The sequence below is a fragment of the Talpa europaea genome, assembly GCF_964194135.1.
Source record: "Talpa europaea genome assembly, chromosome: 14".
Taxonomy (NCBI): domain Eukaryota; kingdom Metazoa; phylum Chordata; class Mammalia; order Eulipotyphla; family Talpidae; genus Talpa; species Talpa europaea.
Window position 1 is genome coordinate 64,905,956 of NC_140082.1, and position 21,152 is coordinate 64,927,107.

Here is a 21,152-nt window from a genome sequence, read left to right on the forward strand (position 1 = left end):
GCAGGGGAGGAGAGGGAGAGATGTGAGAATGGTGATGGTGGGGAGGGGAGTACTGTGGACTCTGGTGGAAGACTATGGTGCTTTGGTGGGGAGAATGCTTAGTGTTTATACCTGAAGGGGAAGGGGAACTCTATGCTGTCAAAACACTAAGAAGGATGTAAAACATGGTAAAACATTTAAAAATAAAAAAATTCAGTGAGAATGTACTTACAATTGAAGCAAAGGATGAAATGATTTTTTTCTGAAATCAAGTTTCAATGGGCAGCCATATTTATTCCAGTCATATTTCACTCTCTAGAAAAGGAAAAACTGCTTTGGTTATTTTTTGTATTTGGCCCATTGACAAAATTATAGTTCTCTTACCAAGTTTTTTTGTGGTTGATGCCTCAGATATGACCTAAAAAAAAGAAATTTTTCATTATTCATCTTCTTATTTTTAAATCGAATATTGAAAGCATTACTTTGCTTAGGTATGGAGGTATCACAAAAGTCAAGTAGATACCATAATTACAAAATGCCCCAAATATATGTGGAGATTAAACAATGTACTTGAAAATAACAAATGGGTCAAAGAAGGAATCTTAATTTTTAAAAGTAATTTTAATTAAATGGAAATAAAAATAAAACTCATCAAAACTTGCAAGAGGTAAAAACCAGTGCTTAGAGGTAAATTTATAGCAATGAATTCATATTTTATAAAAGATTAATATGAAAAGAGTAAATATTAATTCTGAATTACTGGCAATATAAAACTCAATACTTATGTTTAAAACTATTTCTTACTTTTCAATAATATAAAACAGATCATGTTGAAGACATCCTTCATTTTTAAATCTATGAAAAGCAAGATAAAATGAAGTTATAATATCAATCCTTATATAGTTTCACAAACATTTAATCATTTAATCCAGTGATTCTCAAACCTGAGAGTATCACAGAATAATGACATACTGAATTAGAATCTCTGGGGTTGGTACATTACCAAAACAGTTATGTTTTTAAAAATCAGTTTCTCAAATGTTTCTGAAAAGAAGTCTACTGATTTACCTATACTTTTTGATAGATTTGAGAAGTATAAGAAAATCTATCAAAATGAATATAAATTTCTTTGGGTTGTTTCATTCCCCATATATATTTTAAAGCAATGATTTCTTTTTTTTTTTTTAAAAGATTCATTTATTTATTTATGTATACAAGCACTGGGTACAGTCAGAAGCATGGAAGGGTGAGAGAATTCACCAGAGCCAGAGCGGGGAGCAGAGCAGGCAGGCTGATGAAGTACACTGCTGAGGGGAGCAGCGGGCGGCAGGAAAGGTCTGCACGCCATGCGGGACCCTCCTCCGGTGGCCGGGGAGCAGCCGGGGTTCGAACTGGCGCTGCAGAGGCTGCGGGCAGCTTTGCAACCCAGCGCTCAACCGCTGCGCCACCGGGGAGGTCCTTAAAGCAATGATTTCTAATTGCCATAGTTGTGCAGGTAAGAAGATATCTTTAACAATTACATAGCTACTAATTAAAGTTTATGCATAATTAAGGCAATCATTGTCTACGTGATTATAGAGAGGTTTTTTTTTTTGAAGTTATATGCTTAATGTTACCATTTTTACTTGTTGCTTCTGCTGCAACTCAGAAGTAACCTTAATTACCACTGTGTTTAGATTGATTATTAGAAGTCTAGGCCACCTCCCATCCAAAACACAAATTAGATCCCAGCAAAAGTCCTCCTTCATGGGCAACTCTGATGTTAGAATTACCTGACACACTATAGGTCTCCTTTAGTGCCTGTAACAAATTCAGTCTACCACATCCTGAACTCTTCAAGATATTAATCATTTTAAGGGTTTCAGAGCAGTGGAATAAGATCTTGACATACGTTTTAAAATAATCTCTCCAGGTAAATCTTATGGGCAACCTAATTTGACAATCCTGATCTATATCCTTCAGAAACATACATTCCAGCTGCTTTGTGTCTCACTAAAGAAGGAAATCTGGGAAGTGGTTTGAGATAGCAGGATAGGAAGATCTTGAATTCAACTCCTATCATGAAACAACAAATCTATAGTTACATATGGAAAACTTTTCTCTGAGACAGAATTGAAAGATAACAGGGCCTCCCTGGTGGCACAAGGGGTTAAGCACAGCACTATGAAGCTCTCCGCAGCCTCTGCAGCATGAGTTCGATCCCCGGCTGGCCAGGGAGCAACCTACATGGTGCAGCAGATCTCCCCTGTCTTGCCCGTTGCTCCCCTCAGCAGTGCATGTATTTGAGTCAATCTGCCTGTTCTGCTCCCCACTCTGTCTCTGGTGAATCCTCTCACCCCCTGCACCTCTGGCCTATACCTCAGTTCTTGTATGCATAAATAAATAAATCTTTAAAAAAAAAAGAACTGAAAAATAACAAAGCAGTACCTTCACAATGAAGAGTGTGGGGTTGCCATTGAGATGGCCAGGGTATTCGAAACATGGAGCTTTTCCCTGGTAAGTGAAGGTTTTATTTTCCACACTAGAAGACAACTTGAACAAAGAGCCATAACTTCAATGAAGAGAGAGAAAATATGAGAAAGTTCCAAATAGAAGTTATAGTTCTAAAGAACACAGAAACTAAATTAAGAATTAGAGTAGAGAAACTCATAGCAAACAGATGAAACAACATATATAATCAGCAATCTGGAAAACAGAGTAGTAAAAATCACCAAACAGCAGTAAAAAGAATAAAGGATTACAAAAAATGTAGATGTTTAAGGGATCTGTGGGATAACATCAAGTGGATAATATATGTATAATCCCAGAGGAAGAGCGAAAGAGGCAGAAAACTCATTTAAGAAATAATGGTTGAAAACCTTTTTAACCTAGAAAAGTAAACTGACATCTGGACCCAGGAAGTTTAAAGAATTAAAATAAGATACACCCTAAGAGATCCAAAGAGAGACTCTTAAAAGCAGCAAGAGAAAAACAACTTGTTACATACAATAGAATCTCCATAAAACTATCAGCAGTTTTCTCAACAGAATTTTTCTAGGCCAGAAAGTAATGATGGCATGATATAGATATAGTCAAAACGTAGAAAGGAAAAAAAAACCTTCCAATTAAGAATATTCTATATGTAAAGTTATTATTCAGAATTAAGGGAGACATAAACACTCTTCAGGCAAACAGAAACTATAGGAATCTATCACCCTTAACCATGTCTTACTATAAATATTAAAAGGGCTTCTATAAAATGAAATGATGCCAAGAAGTAACAAGAAAATATAGGAAACAGGGGCCTCCCCGGTGGCGCAGCGGTTGAGCGCTGGGTTGCGAAGCTGCCCGCGGCCTCTGCGGCGCCGGTTCGATCCCCGGCTGCTCCCCGGCCACCAGAGGAGGGTCCCACATGGTGCGCAGACCTCTCCTGCCGCCCGCTGCTCCCCTCAGCAGTGTACTTCGGTCCTTCTGCCTGCTCTGCTCCCCGCTCTGGCTCTGGTGAATTCTCTCACCCTCCCGCGCTTCTGACTGTACCCAGTGCATGTATAAACCAAACAAACAAATAATAAATAAATAAATAAATAAGACATGCCTCTAGAAAATTTTAAAAAAAAAAAAGAAAGAAAATATAGGAAACAAAAAGTCTCACTAATAAAAAAGTAAACATATAATAAATGTAGTGACTCAATCACTTAAAAAGGTAGCATGAAGGTTAAAAGATAAAAATATAAATATAAATTAAAAAAACACACTAATCTAGCAAGAATTTAGAAAACCTAAATAAGGAACCAGGAAAAAGACTAATTATAATAAAGAAAGAATCAAAATCAACAAGCAACTATAAACCAGAGACACACTATGGGGGGTGGGGGGAGGAAGAGAAGAGGGATTAGGGTCAAAATAAGGTGGGTGGAATTGCATGGGGAATGTAACCAAAATGAAAATGCATGCATTGTGCAAAATGAAAAATGATGTAAGAATTATACAAACTAAAATATATTTAATAAAAAAATGAAACACACACACACAAAAACACACTAATCATATAAGGGTTACATCAAATAAAAAGGGAAAATGACATTTAAGCATAAAACATGGTTTGGAGGGAAGAATAAAAATATAGACCATTAGAATGAGCTCCAAGTTAACTTGCCATCAATTTAAAATGAAATGCTGTATATATAGGTTGTTATATATGAACCTCATGGTAACCTGAAAACAAAAATCTGTATTAGAAATAAGGAAAATACTAATGAAGTCTAGACATAACACTAAAAAAGCTATCACAGTGCAAAGGAACAAGAGAACAAAAGAATATGAAGTGTACAAAACAACCAGAAAATAAATAATAAAACATCCACAACATATAAAAACTCATAGAACTCAACAATGAAACCAACAACCTGATTAAAAAAATAAGTGGAGGGTCTGAATAAACATTTCACCAAAGAAGACATACAAATGGTCAACAGGCACATGAAAAGATGTTCATCATCACCTATCAGGTAAATTAAAATCAAAACCATGAGACATAACCTTATTTATACCCACTAGAACAGCTATTATTGAAAAGACAAGAAACAAATATAGATGAAAATGAGAAAAAAGCAGAATCCTCCTTATGGTGAAAAAGGAATGCTCTTACACTACTGGTGGGAATGTAAACTGGTCTGACCACTAAGGAAAGCTGTGTGGAGGATTCTTAAAACACTAAAAGTAGGTCTACCATATGATCCAGTGATTCTACTCCTAGGAATCTACCCAAAGAACACAAAAACACTAAATTGAAAGGGAGCCTGCACTCTTATTTTATTGCAGCACTATGTACAATAACTAAGATACGGAAACAACATAAGTGTCCCAAAATGGTTGAAAGGATCAAGAAGATGTGGCATATATACACAATTGTATACTACTAAGCAATCACAAACATAAACTCATGCTATTTGCAGAAACACTGGTGAGGCTGGAAGGGTTTATGCTAAGAAAAGTAAGTCATAAGGAAAAAGAAAAACATTGGATGGTTTCACGTCTATGTGGAATATACAAAAACCAAACAAGGGTCAGGAAAAAGATAAAACTTGCAAGCTGATCATCAATCTGAGGCATACATCAGGGGAATGGGAGGGAGAGGGTCCAAATAGGGGAGGGAAGAACACAAAGGACTATGGTAATGGATCATGGGTGCCATGGCATGGGAGAACTACCAGGACTATACCTGAGGGGAGAAGTCAAATACTGTTCAAAAATTAAGATATAAGAAAATTAATTAATTAATTAAAAACAAGGCAGAATATTCCTACAATGTTGGTGGTGATGTAAGTTGGAGCAGCCACTGTAGAAAGTAATATTCTAATTCCTAAAGAAATTAAGAATAGAAATATTATATGCCAGCTAATCCACTTCTGTGTATTTATCCAAAGACTGAGAACATTTACTCAATAAGACACATCTTACATTCATTACAGTGTTATTACAATAGCTAAAATATAGAAACAACCTTAATGTCCATCAACTGATGATGGCTAAAGATGTGAGATTACACACACACACACACACACACGCACACACGCACACACACATACACACACAGAGCAATACTATTTGACTATAAAAAGATAAAATCTTACTATTTGTGACATGAACAGATATAGCAGATATTATGCTAAGTGAAATAAGTCAGACAGAACAATATAAATACCATATGTTATCCTCTTTATGTAGAATATATATAAAAAAAAAAGCAAACACAAACAAAACAAACTCTTAGGTAGAGAGAACATACTGGTGGTTACCAGAGGCATAGGGGGCAGGTGAAAGGGTGAAATGAGTAAAGGGAATCAGCTGTTTGGCAATGGAAAGAAAGGAGACTTTTGGTGATGATCATGGAATAGAATACACAGATGTTGAAATATAATGATGTACACCTGATACTTCTATGTTATAAACTGCTGTTACCTCAACAAAAACTTACTTTAAAAAACACATTCACAATATCATGCAAGAAAGTCAAACGAAAAAATAATTCAACTTCATTCTTCATCAGGAAAATACAAATTACATCATAATAAGATAGCACTTTACACATATTAAAAGGGTTAAAATGAAAAAGACACATGATGTCAAATGATGGACATATGCAAAAGAAGAAGTTTCCAGCACTGTATTAGGATTATAAATTGGTAAATAAAACTGTGAGGCAGTAGCTACTAAAATTAATCCTATGCATTCCTGATGACCCATCATTTCTACTCCTAGGTTTATATCTGATAGACACAAATCCAAGTGTGTATCCAAAAGAAATGCATTTAATAAACATAGGTTTGCCTAAGAAAATTCCATGTATATGACATGCATATGTACAAATTTTAATATCTTTACTAAATGCTGGAAATTTTGTTAAAACGGAGATTTTGACTCAGCAGGTGTGGGATGATATATGAGATTCTGCATTTCTAATATGTTTCCAGGTGATGCCAGTGCTGGTCTGCTGCACCTCCCCCTGCAGTGACCTTTAGGGCTAACCGTCCCTAGGTCTGGCTGGGCAACCAGCGAGCAGGGGGAGAACAGCAAAACCCTACATACCTGCTGCACCCCCCCCCCCCCCCCCGCAGTGATCTTTAGGAATGGCTTTCGCCATGGTCCCTAGATCCAGCTGGGCAACCAGCGCGCCGGGGGGAGGGGGTGTGTGTGTGTGTGTGGGGGGGGATGGGGGGATGGGGGGTGGGGGGGTGGGGGGGAAGGGGGGTGGGGGGGTGGGGGGAGAACACTCTTGAAGTGTGTCTGTTTGTCATTTCTTTCGCCAACGCCCTGACCACCCTGCACCCTTCTCTCAACCCTGAGGTGGCCTCATTGTCTACTGCTGTGCTGGTCCGAGGCACTGGTCCATAGAATGTACTCAAGGGAACAAAAATAAATGATCTGGGTTTTGGGATTCCAACATGGCAGTGGGGAAACGCTGTGAGTAAGTCCTCCCATAAAAAAAAAGTTAATAGGGAGGAAAAGCGGCAAGTCCCTGCGAGAACTAGGAAGATAAATGTGCGACTCTGGCAAACTGCCTGAAGAAGAAAGTTGCCATAAAAGAGGACTAGAAGGGAGGAAAGCGCAGAACCCTGCTCCCCTCCCCCACCCACAAAGTAGGCACTCTCCCACCAACAAGAAGGAGGAAAAAACAAAAAACAACTAAAACAACCAACAAGAACAAACTACGCATCAAGTGGGACTGGGAGTGGAAAGGAACTATTTCAAGACGCTGCACCCCGTGAACTGGAGCTGTGGAGAACCAGGCAGGAATCACTGTGGAGGTGAGCAAAAAGCTTGGGGCGCCATTAGAGGAAGATAAGGACTCCATGGAGACCCACAAATAGCCCAAAGCCAGCCGGAAAGCTTGTGCAGATAAATGGTGCGCTGGAAAAGCATACAGGGATTGCAGATCCAGGCTGTCCAGGCCCCTGCACCTGCGACCTAAGCTTGTGGGGAGATGTGTAGGAGCCCTCATTGAGGTGAATGTCCCTCACTGAGTAATCAGAAACTAGGCACCGGGACATGGGAGCAGGGTGCATTTCTGTGGACACTGAAAGGGGCTACAGCCCGCATCCTGGATCTAAGGGCTTTGGAATTGAGAACTGGGGCATGAAATTCAGGGTGCGCAATCCCCATGACGGTGGGCCACAGGGCAGACACAGCACCCCCATGTCACTGAGGAGCTACACGCCACTCCCACTCTGTTCCCCCCGGAACCACAGGATGCGCCATAGCAGCGGGCACTGCCCAGGGTGACGGCCAGCGTTTTGGATTTGGTGACCCTGGAACTGAGACCTAGAGTGCAGAATTCAGGACGCTGGGTCCATGCAGCTGCAGGCACAGAACCAGGTGAACACGGGGCAGACACAACACCCAGCTGGAAAAGAGCCCCTGTGTTGAGGTGCTCCCTTCCATCCCCCCTCCATTTCTCAGAGAACCACTGGGAAAAAGCACAGGTCAGCAAGTTCGGATCTCTGGCGCCACCATGTGACCAGAACAAAATCACCAACTAGCTGATTCCCTGTTGGAACTGAGTAAATACAGAGAGAGGAAACTATAAGGGACAGTGCCAAGCAACACAGCATCCACACCCTGGTGGAGTTTTGGCCTACCAGTGCTGGTCTCAGTCTGGTAAACAGTTTCTGCCACCCCTAGAGGAGCACTCCAGAGAGATGCCTGCCAACACCAGTGGCACAACATCCCAACGTATAGAACTAATTAGACAGCAAACAACAGGGAAAAGAAAAAAAAAATAACCAAGCAAGCCTGCAGGAGAACACACCACAAAAAGACATACGGTCACCAGAGCTCAATAATGACATGGAAGAACTTCTCTGTTTATCAGGTAGAGAATTAATGATCATCATGATTAAAAAGCAGAAAGAAAACGAAAAGGAAAAAAATGATTTGAGACAAATAATCACTGAACTGAAGAATGAAATTGAGACCTTAAGAAAGGAAAGAAAAGAAGAAATTAATTAGATCACTAGAAGAAATTAAAAGATCACTAGAAGAGATAAAGAACTCTGGGAAAACCAATGAAAACAGAATTGATGTAATGGAAGAATGGATCAGTACTATCGAAGTTACAGAAATAAAAAGAGCCAAAAGAGAAAAGGAGAAGTGCAAATGAAGCAGTATGAGGAGACTCTTAGACAATTATCAGACTCTATCAAGAGAGGAAATGTAAGAGTTATAGGCATTCCAGAAGGTGAGGAGAAAGACAAATTAACTGAGAAATTATTCAAGTAGATAATTGAAGAAAACTTCCCAAGCAAGAAAAAGTACATGAATATAGACATACAAGAAGCGAGAAGAACTCCCAATACCACAATGAAAAGAAAACTCCAGCAAGACACATAATAGTAAAGCTTGCAAGGGTCCAAGACAAGGAAAAAATAATGAAACTGGCAAGGGGGAAGAAACATAACTTATAAGGGAAAACCAATTAGGTAAACTTCAGACTTCTCTGAAGAAACATTATGGGCAAGAAGAGAACGGAGTAACATATTCAGCAAACTTCAAGACAGAAAATGCAAACCAAGAGTACTTTATCCTGCAAAGCTCTCCTTCCTTTACAAAGGAAAAATATGGACCTTCTCAGACAAACAGAAACTCCAGAAATTCATTACAACTAAACCCCCACTCCAAAAAATTCTACAAGAAGTCCTAAAGCCAAAACCAACAGAGGAATGAACAAGAAGAACAGAATAAAGCAAGGAATAAAATCACAAAAAAGACAAACAAAAAGGCAAACACAGATGCCAACATATCAATATTAACTCTAAATGTAAATGGATTAAACTCATCAATAAAAAGACATAGAGAAGCAGGCTGGATTAAAACACAAAATCCAACCTTCTGTTGTCTCTAGGAAACACAATTAACCAAAAAAGATAAACACAGATTGAAAGTAAAGGGTTGGAAAACAGTCCTAGAAGCAAATGGACCAAAAAAGAAGGCAGGAACAGCCATACTTATATCAGATGAACTAGACTTCAAATTAAAAAAGGTAAAAAGAGACACAGACGGATACTACATTATGATCAAGGGGACAATACATCAGGAAGATATAACACAAATCAACATATACTTACCAAAGGAAGGGGCACCAAAATATATTAGACAATTATTATCAGCTCTGAAAACAGACATTAAAGAAAATACATATATAGTGGGAGACTTCAACACCCCACTCTCACCAATGGACAGATCAATGAGACAAAAAAAAAACAAAGACTGGAGCCCTAAATAAAGACATAGAACTCATGGACTTAACAGACATCTATAGGATACTGCACCCAAAAAAATCCTAGTACACACTTTTCTCAAGTGCACATGGATCATTCTCTAGAATTGATCACATACTGGGCCACAAGACAAACATCAACAGACACATGAAGATCAAAATCATTCCAACTATCTTCTCCGATCATAAGGCATCAAGCTAGAAATAGATCATGAAAAGAAAACAAGGAACCCTCCCACTTCATGGAGATTGAAATCCACACTACTGGAAGACCATTGGACCAATGAGGGGATCAAAGAAGAAATTAAAAAATAGTTTGGGTTGAAGGACAAGAACACCACTTTCCAGAATGTATGGGATGCAGCAAAAACAGTAATAAGAGGAAAATATATAGTAATACAGGCTCACATCAACAAACAAGAAAGAACTCAAAGAAACAATCTAATCTCACATCTCAAAGAGCTAGAAAAAGAACAACAACAACAAAAAAAAAAACCCCTAAAGCCAGTAGAAGAAAGGAAACAATAAAAATCAAAGCAGAAATAAATGAATTGGAAATTTAAAAAGTAATCCAAAAGATCAAAGAAATCAAAAGTTGGTTCTTTGAAAAAATAAACAAAATAGACAAACCTCTAGTGAGGCTCACAAAGAAAAATCAGGAGAAAACACATATAAATAGAATTACAAATGAAAAAGGAGAAATCACAACAGACTCAGTAGAAATCAAAAGAATAATCAGAGATTACTACGAACACTTATATGCAAACAAATTCAATGACCTAGAAGAGATGGACAAATTCCTAGAATGATATAATCATCCAAAGCTGGACAAAGAAGAAATAGAACAACTAAACAGACCAATTACAAGCAGCTAAATTGAGGCAGTAATCAAAGCACTCCCCAAAAACAAAAGCCCAGGCCCAGACGGCTTCACAAATGAATTCTATCAAACGTTCAGCAGTGAATTAGTGCCTATCTTTCACAAACTCTTTCAAAATATTGAAAAAGAAGGAGTACTACCAAATATATTCTACAAAGCCAACATTATACTAATACCAAAACCAAATAAAGACAGCACAAAAAAAGAAAATTACAGGCCAATCTCCCTAATGAACACTGATGCAAAAATCCTCAACAAAATCCTTGCCAACAGAATCCAACAATGCATCAAAGGGATAGTACACCATGATCAAGTGGGATTCATTCCAGGGGCACAAGTATGGTTCAACATACAAAAATTGATAAGGGTAATCCAACACATCCACAAAAAGAAAAATAAAAGCCACAATATCATATCAATAGATGCTGAGAAAGCATTCAACAAAGTCCAACATCCATTTATGATGACGTTCCTTGAAATTCGTGGGGTAGAAGGAACATACCTTAACATGATAAAAGCCATATACTACAAACCCACTACCAACATTATTCTAAATGGCAAAAAGTTAAGGCCTTTCCTTTAAGATCAGGAACAAGACAAAGATGTCCTCTCTCACCTCTGCTCTTCAATATAATACTGGAGGTCCTAGCCAGGGCAATAAGACAAGATAAAGACATACAAGGAAAAGGGAAAGAAGAAGTAAAACTATCACTATTTGCAGATGATATGATAATATACATAGAGAACCCTAACAACTCCACAGAAAAACTACTCAAAATAATCAACCAGTTCAGTAAAGTAGCAGGATACAAAATCAACACACAAAAATCAGTAGCCTTCCTATACACAAACAATAAATCAGAAGAAGAAGAAATGAAGAAAATCATCCCTTTTATAACTGAAACCAAAAAACATGAAATACTTGGCAATAAACCAAGCAAAAGAGGTGAAATACCTATACAAGAAAATTATAAAACACTGTTAAAAGAAATTGAAGAAGACACAAAGAAATGGAAAAACATCCCCTGCTCATGGATTGGAAGAATCAACATTATTAAAATGGCCATCCTCCCAAAAGCAATATACAGATTCAATGCTATTCCAATAAAAATCCCAATGACATTCTTCAAAGAAATAGAACAAATACTGATGAAATTAATATGGAACCACAAAAAACCATGAATAGCCAAAGCCCTACTGAAGAAAACAAAGAAGAAAAGAGGCATCACACTTCCAACCTTCAAGTTATACTGCAAAGCCATAATAATTAAAACAGTTTGGTATTGGAACAAAAACAGACACACAGACGAATGAAACTGAATAGAGAGCCCAGAAATAAAGCCACACTTATATGAACAACTAATCTTTGAGAAAGAGCAAAGAATATGCAATGGAACACGGACAGTTTGTTTAATAAATGGTGCTGGGAAAGCTGGACCTCCACATGCAAGAAAACAGAACTAGACCACTACCTCTCACCATGCACAAAAATCAATTCAAAATGGATAAAAGAACTGGACATAAGACCTGAAACCATAAAATACATAGAAGAAAATATAGGTAAAACACTAAAAGACATACATCTCAGAAACATCTTTAAAGACTCATCACCCAAAGCAGTGATAGTGAAGGCAAAGATAAACAGCTGGGACTACATCAAATTAAAGAGCTTCTGTACAGCCAAAGAGACATTAACCAAAACAGAGAGACACCCCCACTGACTGGGAAAAAATTTGCACTCCATTCAATTGATAAGGGATTGATCACAAAGATATACAAAGAACTCACACGGGCTCAACAAAAACAAAATAAACAATCCAGTCAAGAAATGGGAAGAAGAACTCAAAAGACATTTCTCCAAAGGGAAAATGCAAATGGCCAACAGTCATATGAAAAAAATGTTCAACATCCCTTATCACCAGGGAAATGCAAATCAAAACCACACTGAGATACCACCTTACACCAGTAAGAATGGCTCATATCAAAAAAACAAGCAACAACAAATGTTGGTGAGGATGTGGTGAAAAAGGAATTCTCTCCTACATTGCTGGTGGGAGTGCAAACTGGTCCAACCACTGTGGAAAGCTGTCTGGAGGTTCCTCAGTCTACTAAAAATGGAGCTACCATATGATCCAGCAATTCCACCACTGGGGATCTACCCAAAGGACACAAAAACATTGATTCAAAAGAGCACCTGTACACCCATGTTTATTGCAGCACTATTTACAATAGGCAAAACCTGGAAACAACCCAAATGTCCAAAAACAGATGACTGGATCAAGAAGATGTGGTATATATACACAATGGAATATTATTCAGCAATCAAAAAAGATAAACTCATGCCATTCGCAGCAACATGGATGGAACTAGAAGGAATTATGCTCAGTGAAATAAGACAGAAGGAAAAAGAAAAATATCAGATGGTTTCACTTATAACAGGAATATAGGGGAACCAAATAAGACATCAGTGTAAAAAATAATAGTACAAACCGCAACAAAGCAAAAACAGACAATTATAACCAGAGACATACTGCAGGGGAAGAGGAGGGAGAGGGGTGAAAGGGGGGGAGGGAGGAACACAGGGGACTGTGGTGATGGTGCACGGGTGCCTTGGGGAAGGAAATTCTATGGGGATTCAATCTGAGGGGGTGGGGGGAAGCAAATATTGTCTAAAAAATGTAAAAAATGATAAATGTTAAAATTAAAAAAAATTTAAAAATAAAATAAAAAATAAAATATATATAAAAAGAATATTACAGGTTCATTTGGAAAAAAAAGAATAAATAAATGGTCTGGGGAGAAACCATTCCTGAAATAGGATGCCATAGTCTGTATGAATCAGTTAGTCTTTGTCTTTCCTGGAAAAGGATGAATAAGATGAGAATGTTTAATTATCAAATCAACAATGATCACAATTAAAGTACTCAAAAGATTATTAGATTGACAGGGAATGGATATTGTTTTGGATGAGAGCAAGTCATTTCAGAACTCGACTCAAGTAGGGTCAATATTTACCATTCTCACCCCCGCTCCTAAGCACAGGATAGGAGTCACGATTCATGGGTATGTCCGTGTACTTTTAACCTCAATTACGAAAGATTGGTATATGCTGACCTGGATTCTCTCCCAAGCAGAAGAATGAGAGCTGTAGCAAGTGAGTGACACCTTGGGGTTCTCTGGAGGAAACACTGATAGTTTTTTAGGGCTGCCCCCAAAAAACCTTCCAAAGAAAATGGTGGCGTAAACTAATGCTTCTTTGATGTGCATTGTAAACAATTATCTGATGGAAATGAAATCATAACTGGTTTGAGTAGAATGGAAAACAAAGGTGTTTCTGCTCTCATTTTGCTGGGAATGAACTTAGACTGAACTGACAGAGGTAATGGTGAAAGATGCAAGTTGGTTTATTAAAAAGGAAGGTGGACGCTCTGCTCCCTGTCCCACGGGGTGGAAAATCAGCTCCCCAAGGGCTCTAGGAGAGATCTCTGGTGCCACCTAGCGACTTGACCCCAGCACAGGCTACTGAAGGAGCTAGTGGCCAGCTGGGGAGTTAGCCCACACCGGGCCCCTTCTGAACAAGTAGTCTGAGCCCACAGGGAGAGCGAGCACCCACAGCCGGGGCAGACCAGGCGCGCAGAAGAGTGTGCCTGAGACCAGAAGCGCAGGGAGTGTGTCCCACATCACCATTTTAGAACAGGGACATTTCTTCAGTAAAGACTACCTGCAGAAGGCTTCCTCAGGAGCCAGAGGTGAGCGGGGGAAGTTCGCCCACGCCAGACCCCCTCTGGCCTGCAGTCCAAGCCCAGAGGGGAGCAGGAACCCACCGCCGGGGCAGACCAGGCGCACAGGGGAGTGTGACCCCACATCGGCATTTTAGAACAGGGACCTTTCTCCAGTAAAGGCTGCTTGAAACTGACAGATGACTCCTGGAAGAACCAGAGGGGAACAGAGAAGCCCACCCAAGATGCCGGCAAGTCCCAACAACACAGTGTCCCAACGCATACGGCAAATTAGAAAACAGACAGTAGGGAGGAGAAGAACCACACGCAACCTAGCAACTCTCCAGAGAAAAAGCACACCACAAAAAGAAAGCCAGCCCCCAGATTGCAACGACAATAACTTGGAAGAATTTCTGAGCCTTCCAGAAAGAGAATTTAAAATTGCCGTGATTAAAAAACTGACAGAAGTCATAAAGGAAAACAATGATAAGGGAAAAATAATCAACGATCAGAAGAATGCAATTGAGTCCCTAGAGAGGGAAAACAATGGTCAGAAGAAAGAAATTGAGTCCCTAAAGAGGGAAGTAAAAGAAATGCAGGAGATCAAAGAATTAATGGAAGAACTAAAGAATTCTGGGAAAAGCAATGAAAGCAGAATAGATGAAATGGAAGAACGAATAAGTAATCTTGAAGACACAGAAATAAAAAGAACCAAAACAGAGAAGGAAAGAGAAGTACGAAGGAAAAAGAACGAAAAAAGACTTCGGGAACTATCTGACTCCATGAGGAAAGGAAATATAAGAGATATAGGAATACCAGAAGGAGAGGAGAGAGATGTAGGAACAGAGAAAATATTCAAAGAGATAATTGAAGAGAACTTCCCAAATGTGAAGAAGGAGCTGAAAATTGATATACAAGAAGCAAGAAGAACACCAAACTTCCACGACGAAAGGAAAAATACAGCAAGACACATAATAGTAAAGCTCCCAAGAATCCAGGACAAGGAAAAAATAATGAAGCTGGCAAGAGGGAAGAAACAGATAACATTCAAAGGAAAACCAATCAGGCTGACATCAGACTTCTCCGAAGAAACACTACGGGCAAGGAGAGAGTGGAGGGACATAGTCAACAGACTCCAAGAAAACAGATGCCAACCAAGAATACTCTATCCCGCAAAGCTCTCCTTCCTCTTTGAAGAAAGAATATGGACCTTCCCAGACAAACAGAAACTCCGGAATTTCATTGCAACTAAACCCCCACTCCAAAAAATACTACAAGGAGTCCTAAAGCCAGAACCTCAGAGCGACGAATAACAATGAAAGAAGGCCAAAAAAAAAAAAAGTTATTAAAAGAATAAATAAATAAAATCAAAGGAAAGACAAACACAATGGCAAATACAGATGTTAACATATCAATATTAACTCTAAATGTAAATGGACTAAACTCTTCAATAAAAAGACACAGAGTTGCAGCCTGGATTAAGAAACAAAACCCAACCTTTTGCTGTCTCCAGGAAACACATTTAGCTACAAAAGATAAAAATAGGCTCAAAGTTAAAGGATGGAAAACAATCCTACAAGCAAATGGACCAAAAAAGAAAGCAGGAACAGCTATACTTATATCAGATAAAACAGATTTCAAACTCAAAAAGATAAAAAGAGACCCCAATGGTCACTACATTATGATCAAGGGGACAATACTTCAAGAAGAAATAACACTCATTAACATATACTCACCAAACGAAGGAGCACCAAAATATATCAGACAACTGTTGTCCTCTCTGAAAACAGACATCAGAGAAAACACATACGTAGTGGGAGACTTCAACACACCACTATCAACAATGGATAGATCAACAAGACAAAAAATAAGTAAAGAAACCAAAGCTCTAAATAAAGACCTAGAGCAATTGGGCTTAACAGACATCTATAGAACACTAAACCCCAAAAAAACGGAGTACACATTTTTCTCAAGCGCACACGGATCATTCTCCAGGATCGATCACATACTGGGGCACAAGACAAACATCAACAGATACACCAAGATTGAAATCATATCAACCATCTTTTCTGACCATGAAGGCATCAAACTAGAAATAAACCATAAAAAGAAGGCAAGGAACTTTCCTACCTCATGGAGATTAAAAACCACACTACTGGAAGACCATTGGACTAATGAGGAGATCAAAGAAGAAATTAAAAAATTTTTTGAATTGAACGACAAGGAGGACACCAATATCCTAAATGTATGGGATGCAGCAAAAGCAGTAATAAGAGGAAAATATATAGCAATAGAAGCTCACATCAAGAAACAAGAAAGAACGCAAAGAAACAACCTAATCTCGAAACTCAAAGATCTAGAAAAAGAACAACAAAAAAACCCCAAAACCAGTAGAAGAAAAGAAATAATAAAAACCAAAGCAGAAATAAATGAAATTGAAACTAAAAAAACAATCCAAAAGATCAATGAAACCAAGAGCTGGTTCTTTGAAAAAATCAATAAAATAGACAAACCCCTAGCCAGGCTCACAAAGGAAAAAAGGGAGAAAGCACAAATAAACAGGATCATCAATGAAAGAGGAGAAATCACAACGGACACAGCAGAAATCAAAAGAATAATCAGTAACTACTATGAACAGTTATATGGAAACAAGTTCAACAATCTAGAGGAGATGGACAAATTCCTACAACTCTACAATCACCCAAAGCTAGATAAAGAAGAAATAGAACACCTAAACAGACCAATTACAATTAGCGAAATTGAAATGGTAATCAAAAACCTCCCCAAAAACAAAAGCCCAGGACCTGATGGATTTACAAATGAATTCTACCAAACATTCAGAGACGAATTAGTGCCTATCCTTCACAAACTCTTCCCAAAAATTGAGAAGGAAGGGACAATACCAAACACGTTCTATGAAGCCAACATTACACTAATACCAAAACCGAACAAGGACAACACAAAAAAGGAAAACTACAGGCCAATCTCCCTAATGAACACTGATGCAAAAATCCTCAATAAAATTTTAGCTATCAGAATCCAACAATGTATCCATAAGATAATTCACCACGACCAAGTTGGATTCATTCCAGGGGCACAAGGATGGTTTAACATCCGAAAATCAATCAACGTTATCCAACACATCAACAAAAAGAAATATAAAAACCATATGATAATATCAATAGATGCTGAGAAAGCTTTCGACAAAGTGCAACACCCATTCATGATAAAAGCCCTTGAAATTCTTGGGATACAAGGAACATACCTCAACATCATAAAGGCCATCTATGACAAGCCAACAGCCAGTATCATTCTCAATGGTGAAAAGCTGAAAGCAATTCCATTAAGATCTGGAACAAGACAAGGATGTCCACTCTCACCATTGCTTTTCAATATAATACTGGAAGTCCTAGCCAGGGCAATAAGACAAGAGAAAGACATCCAAGGAATCCAAATAGGAAAAGAAGAAGTCAAACTATCACTATTTGCAGACGATATGATATTATACATAGAGAACCCCAAAAACTCCACAGAAAAGCTAATTCAACTCATCAATCAGTTCAGTAAAGTGGCAGGATACAAAATCAACACGCAAAAGTCAGTAGCCTTCCTATACACAAACAATAAATCTGAAGAAGAAGAAATCAAAAAGACCATCCCTTTTGTTATTGAAACAAAAAAAATCAAATATTTGGGAATAAATCTAACCAAAGAGGTAAAGGACCTATACAAAGAAAACTATAAAACACTGTTAAAAGAAATAGAAGAAGACACAAAGAAATGGAGAGACATCCCCTGCTCATGGATTGGAAGAATAAACATTATTAAAATGGCCATCCTTCCAAAAGCAATATACAGATTCAATGCTATTCCAATCAAAATTTCAATGTCATTCTTCAAAGAAATAGAACAATTATTGATGAAATTCATATGGAATCACAAAAAACCCCGAATAGCCAAAGCTCTCCTGAAAAAAAAAGAAGGGAATGGAGGCATCAGACTCCCAGACTTCAAACTATACTACAAAGCCATAATCATCAAAACCGCATGGTATTGGAACAAGAACAGACATACAGACCAATGGAATCGAATAGAAAATCCAGAAATAAACCCACAGGTTTATGGTCAACTAATCTTTGACAAAGGAGCAAAGACTATGCATCGGAGCAAAGAAAGTTTGTTCAATAAATGGTGCTGGGAAAACTGGGTCGCTACATGCAAAAGAATGAAGCTTGACCACCACCTCACACCATACACAAAAATCAACTCAAAATGGATTAAAGAACTAGACATAAGACCTGAAACCATAAAATATATAGAAGGAAATATAGGTGAAACACTACGTGATTTGCACATCAAAGACATCTTTACAGACACATCACCCAAAGCAGTGATAGTGAAGGCAAAGATAAACAGCTGGGACTATATCAAATTAAAGAGCTTTTGCACAGCAAAAGAGACAATAACAAAAACAAAGAGAAACCCCACCAACTGGGAGAACATTTTTGCACCCAACACTAATGATAAAGGACTGATCACAAAAATCTGCAAAGAGCTGATGAGACTCAACAACAACAAAGAAAATAATCCAGTCAAAAAATGGGCAGAAGAGCTTAAAAGAAACTTCTCTGAAGAGGAAATGCAAATGGCCAACAGGCATATGAAAAAATGTTCAACATCACTTGTCATCAGGGAAATGCAAATCAAAACTACCATGAGATACCATCTTACACCAGTGAGAATGGCACATATTAAAAAAACTAGCAACAACAAATGTTGGCGAGGGTGTGGAGAAAAAGGAACTCTTCTGCACTGTTGGTGGGAGTTCAAACTGGTCCAACCACTGTGGAAAGCTGTGTGGAGATTTCTGGACCTACTAAACATAGAGCTTCCATATGACCCAGCAATTCCACTCCTAGGTATTTACCCAAAGGACACAGAAACATCAATTCCAAAGAACACCTGCACCCCTATGTTTATAGCAGCACTGTTTACAATAGCTAAGCTTTGGAAACAACCCAAATGCCCAAAAATAGATGACTGGATCAAGAAGATGTGGTACATATATACCATGGAATATTACTCAGCATTCAAAAAAGATAAACACATGCAATTTGCTGCAACATGGATGGCGCTGGAAGGGATCATGCTCAGCGAAATAAGCCAAAAAGAAAAAGAAAAATACCGGATGGTCTCACTCATAGCAGGAATCTAGAAAACTTAAATAAGGGACCAGGAAAATGAATAACTATAAGAAAGTGAAAATCAAAATCAACAAAAAACTATGAACCAGAGACACTTTTAGGGGGGCGGGGGCGGGAGGGGAGGGATTGGGGTCAGAATGGGGGGCTGCAATTGTATGGGGAATATAACAATAAAATTTATAAAAAAAAAAAAAAAAAAAAAAAAACACATTCAAATAAGACAAGGACACTGAAACAATGATGTAAAAAATAGTGTCAAACTATGAAAAATTAAATGTATACATGAAAATAAAAAAAAAAAATAAAAAGGAAGGTGGAGAAAAATCATGGTAATGGAGAAAGAGGTTAATTCTTTCCTTTTATATTATGATTTAAATGTAATATTTGACTTGGCACGAAGGTCAAACAAATTTGGCTTGGACAATTTTTGAAAATTTGTATTTGGACACCAATGTAAATTCAATTTTGGATTTATTATGGGCATGTCAGTCATTACACTAACAGTATCACTAGTAATTAGCATACAGTTCACTATTTGTTTTAAAACTTAAAAAGACAGGTCCAATTCCAACAGGATGTAGAAAAGTGATGCTGCATAGCCTTCAAGGCCAGGTGAATAGAAACTTCACAGCTTTTTTCTTTTAAGAATCATTTTTAGATAAGCCAAAAAGAAAAAGAAAAATACCGGATGGTCTCACTCATAGCAGGAATCTAGAAAACTTAAATAAGGGACCAGGAAAATGAATAACTATAAGAAAGTGAAAATCAAAATCAACAAAAAACTATGAACCAGAGACACTTTTAGGGGGGCGGGGGCGGGAGGGGAGGGATTGGGGTCAGAATGGGGGGCTGCAATTGTATGGGGAATATAACAATAAAATTTATAAAAAAAAAAAAAAAATAAATGAATGAAGTAATGGATTCCAGTCTCCTATCCACCCCCTCTTCTAAGTTGATTCTTTTGCACAGAGCATAAGGTGCCAGCCTTAACTCTGCTGCCTACAGCACTGGCAAGTGACCCATTGGGCTTCTCCTTGACCAACTGGGCATCGAGCAGTGCAAAAACAAATCCCCTCCACAAAGCTGGGAGAGTCAGGCTGTGGACTACTCCTGCATGCAGGTGGGAACATTACTTCTGGGAAAAAAAAAAAAAAAAAAAAAAAAAAAAAAGAATCATTTTTAGGGCCTCCCTGGTGGCGCAGCAGTTGAGTGCTGGGGTGCAAAGCTGCCCACAGGCAGCCTCTGCAGCTCTGGCTCGATCCCCGGCCACTGGCGAGGGTCCCGCATGGCGCGCAGACCTCTCCTGCCACGCCTGCTGCTCCCCTCAGCAGTGTATTTCGTCAGTCTGTCTGTTCTGCTCCCTGCTCTGGCTCTGGTGAATTCTCTCACCCTCCTGCGCTTCTGACTGTACCCAGTGCTTGTGTAAATAAATAAATAAATCTTAAAAAAAATCATTTTTATTCATTTATGCATACAAGAACTGGGAGTGCATACAAGAACCCAGAGGTGTGAGGAGGGGAGTGAGAGGATTCACCAGAGACAGAGCGGGGAGAACAGGTGGGTCTGCTGTACTATGTGGGTTAGCTCCTTGGCTGGGGATCAAACTCATGCAGAGT

General features: G+C 38.5%; 1 protein-coding gene across 1 annotated transcript in view; it reads right to left on the reverse strand.

Annotated features, from left to right (window-relative positions):
- CATSPERE (catsper channel auxiliary subunit epsilon) overlaps nucleotides 1-21,152 on the reverse strand; it is a gene marked incomplete at both ends in the record, with an annotated part of 196,717 nt that overhangs the window by 35,373 nt on the left and 140,192 nt on the right. Inside the window, 3 exons of the mRNA XM_084254054.1 lie at nucleotides 212-294; nucleotides 364-397; nucleotides 784-834. Coding sequence (XP_084110180.1) covers nucleotides 212-294; nucleotides 364-397; nucleotides 784-834 — 168 coding nt within the window. The remainder of the gene's footprint in view (nucleotides 1-211; nucleotides 295-363; nucleotides 398-783; nucleotides 835-21,152) is intronic.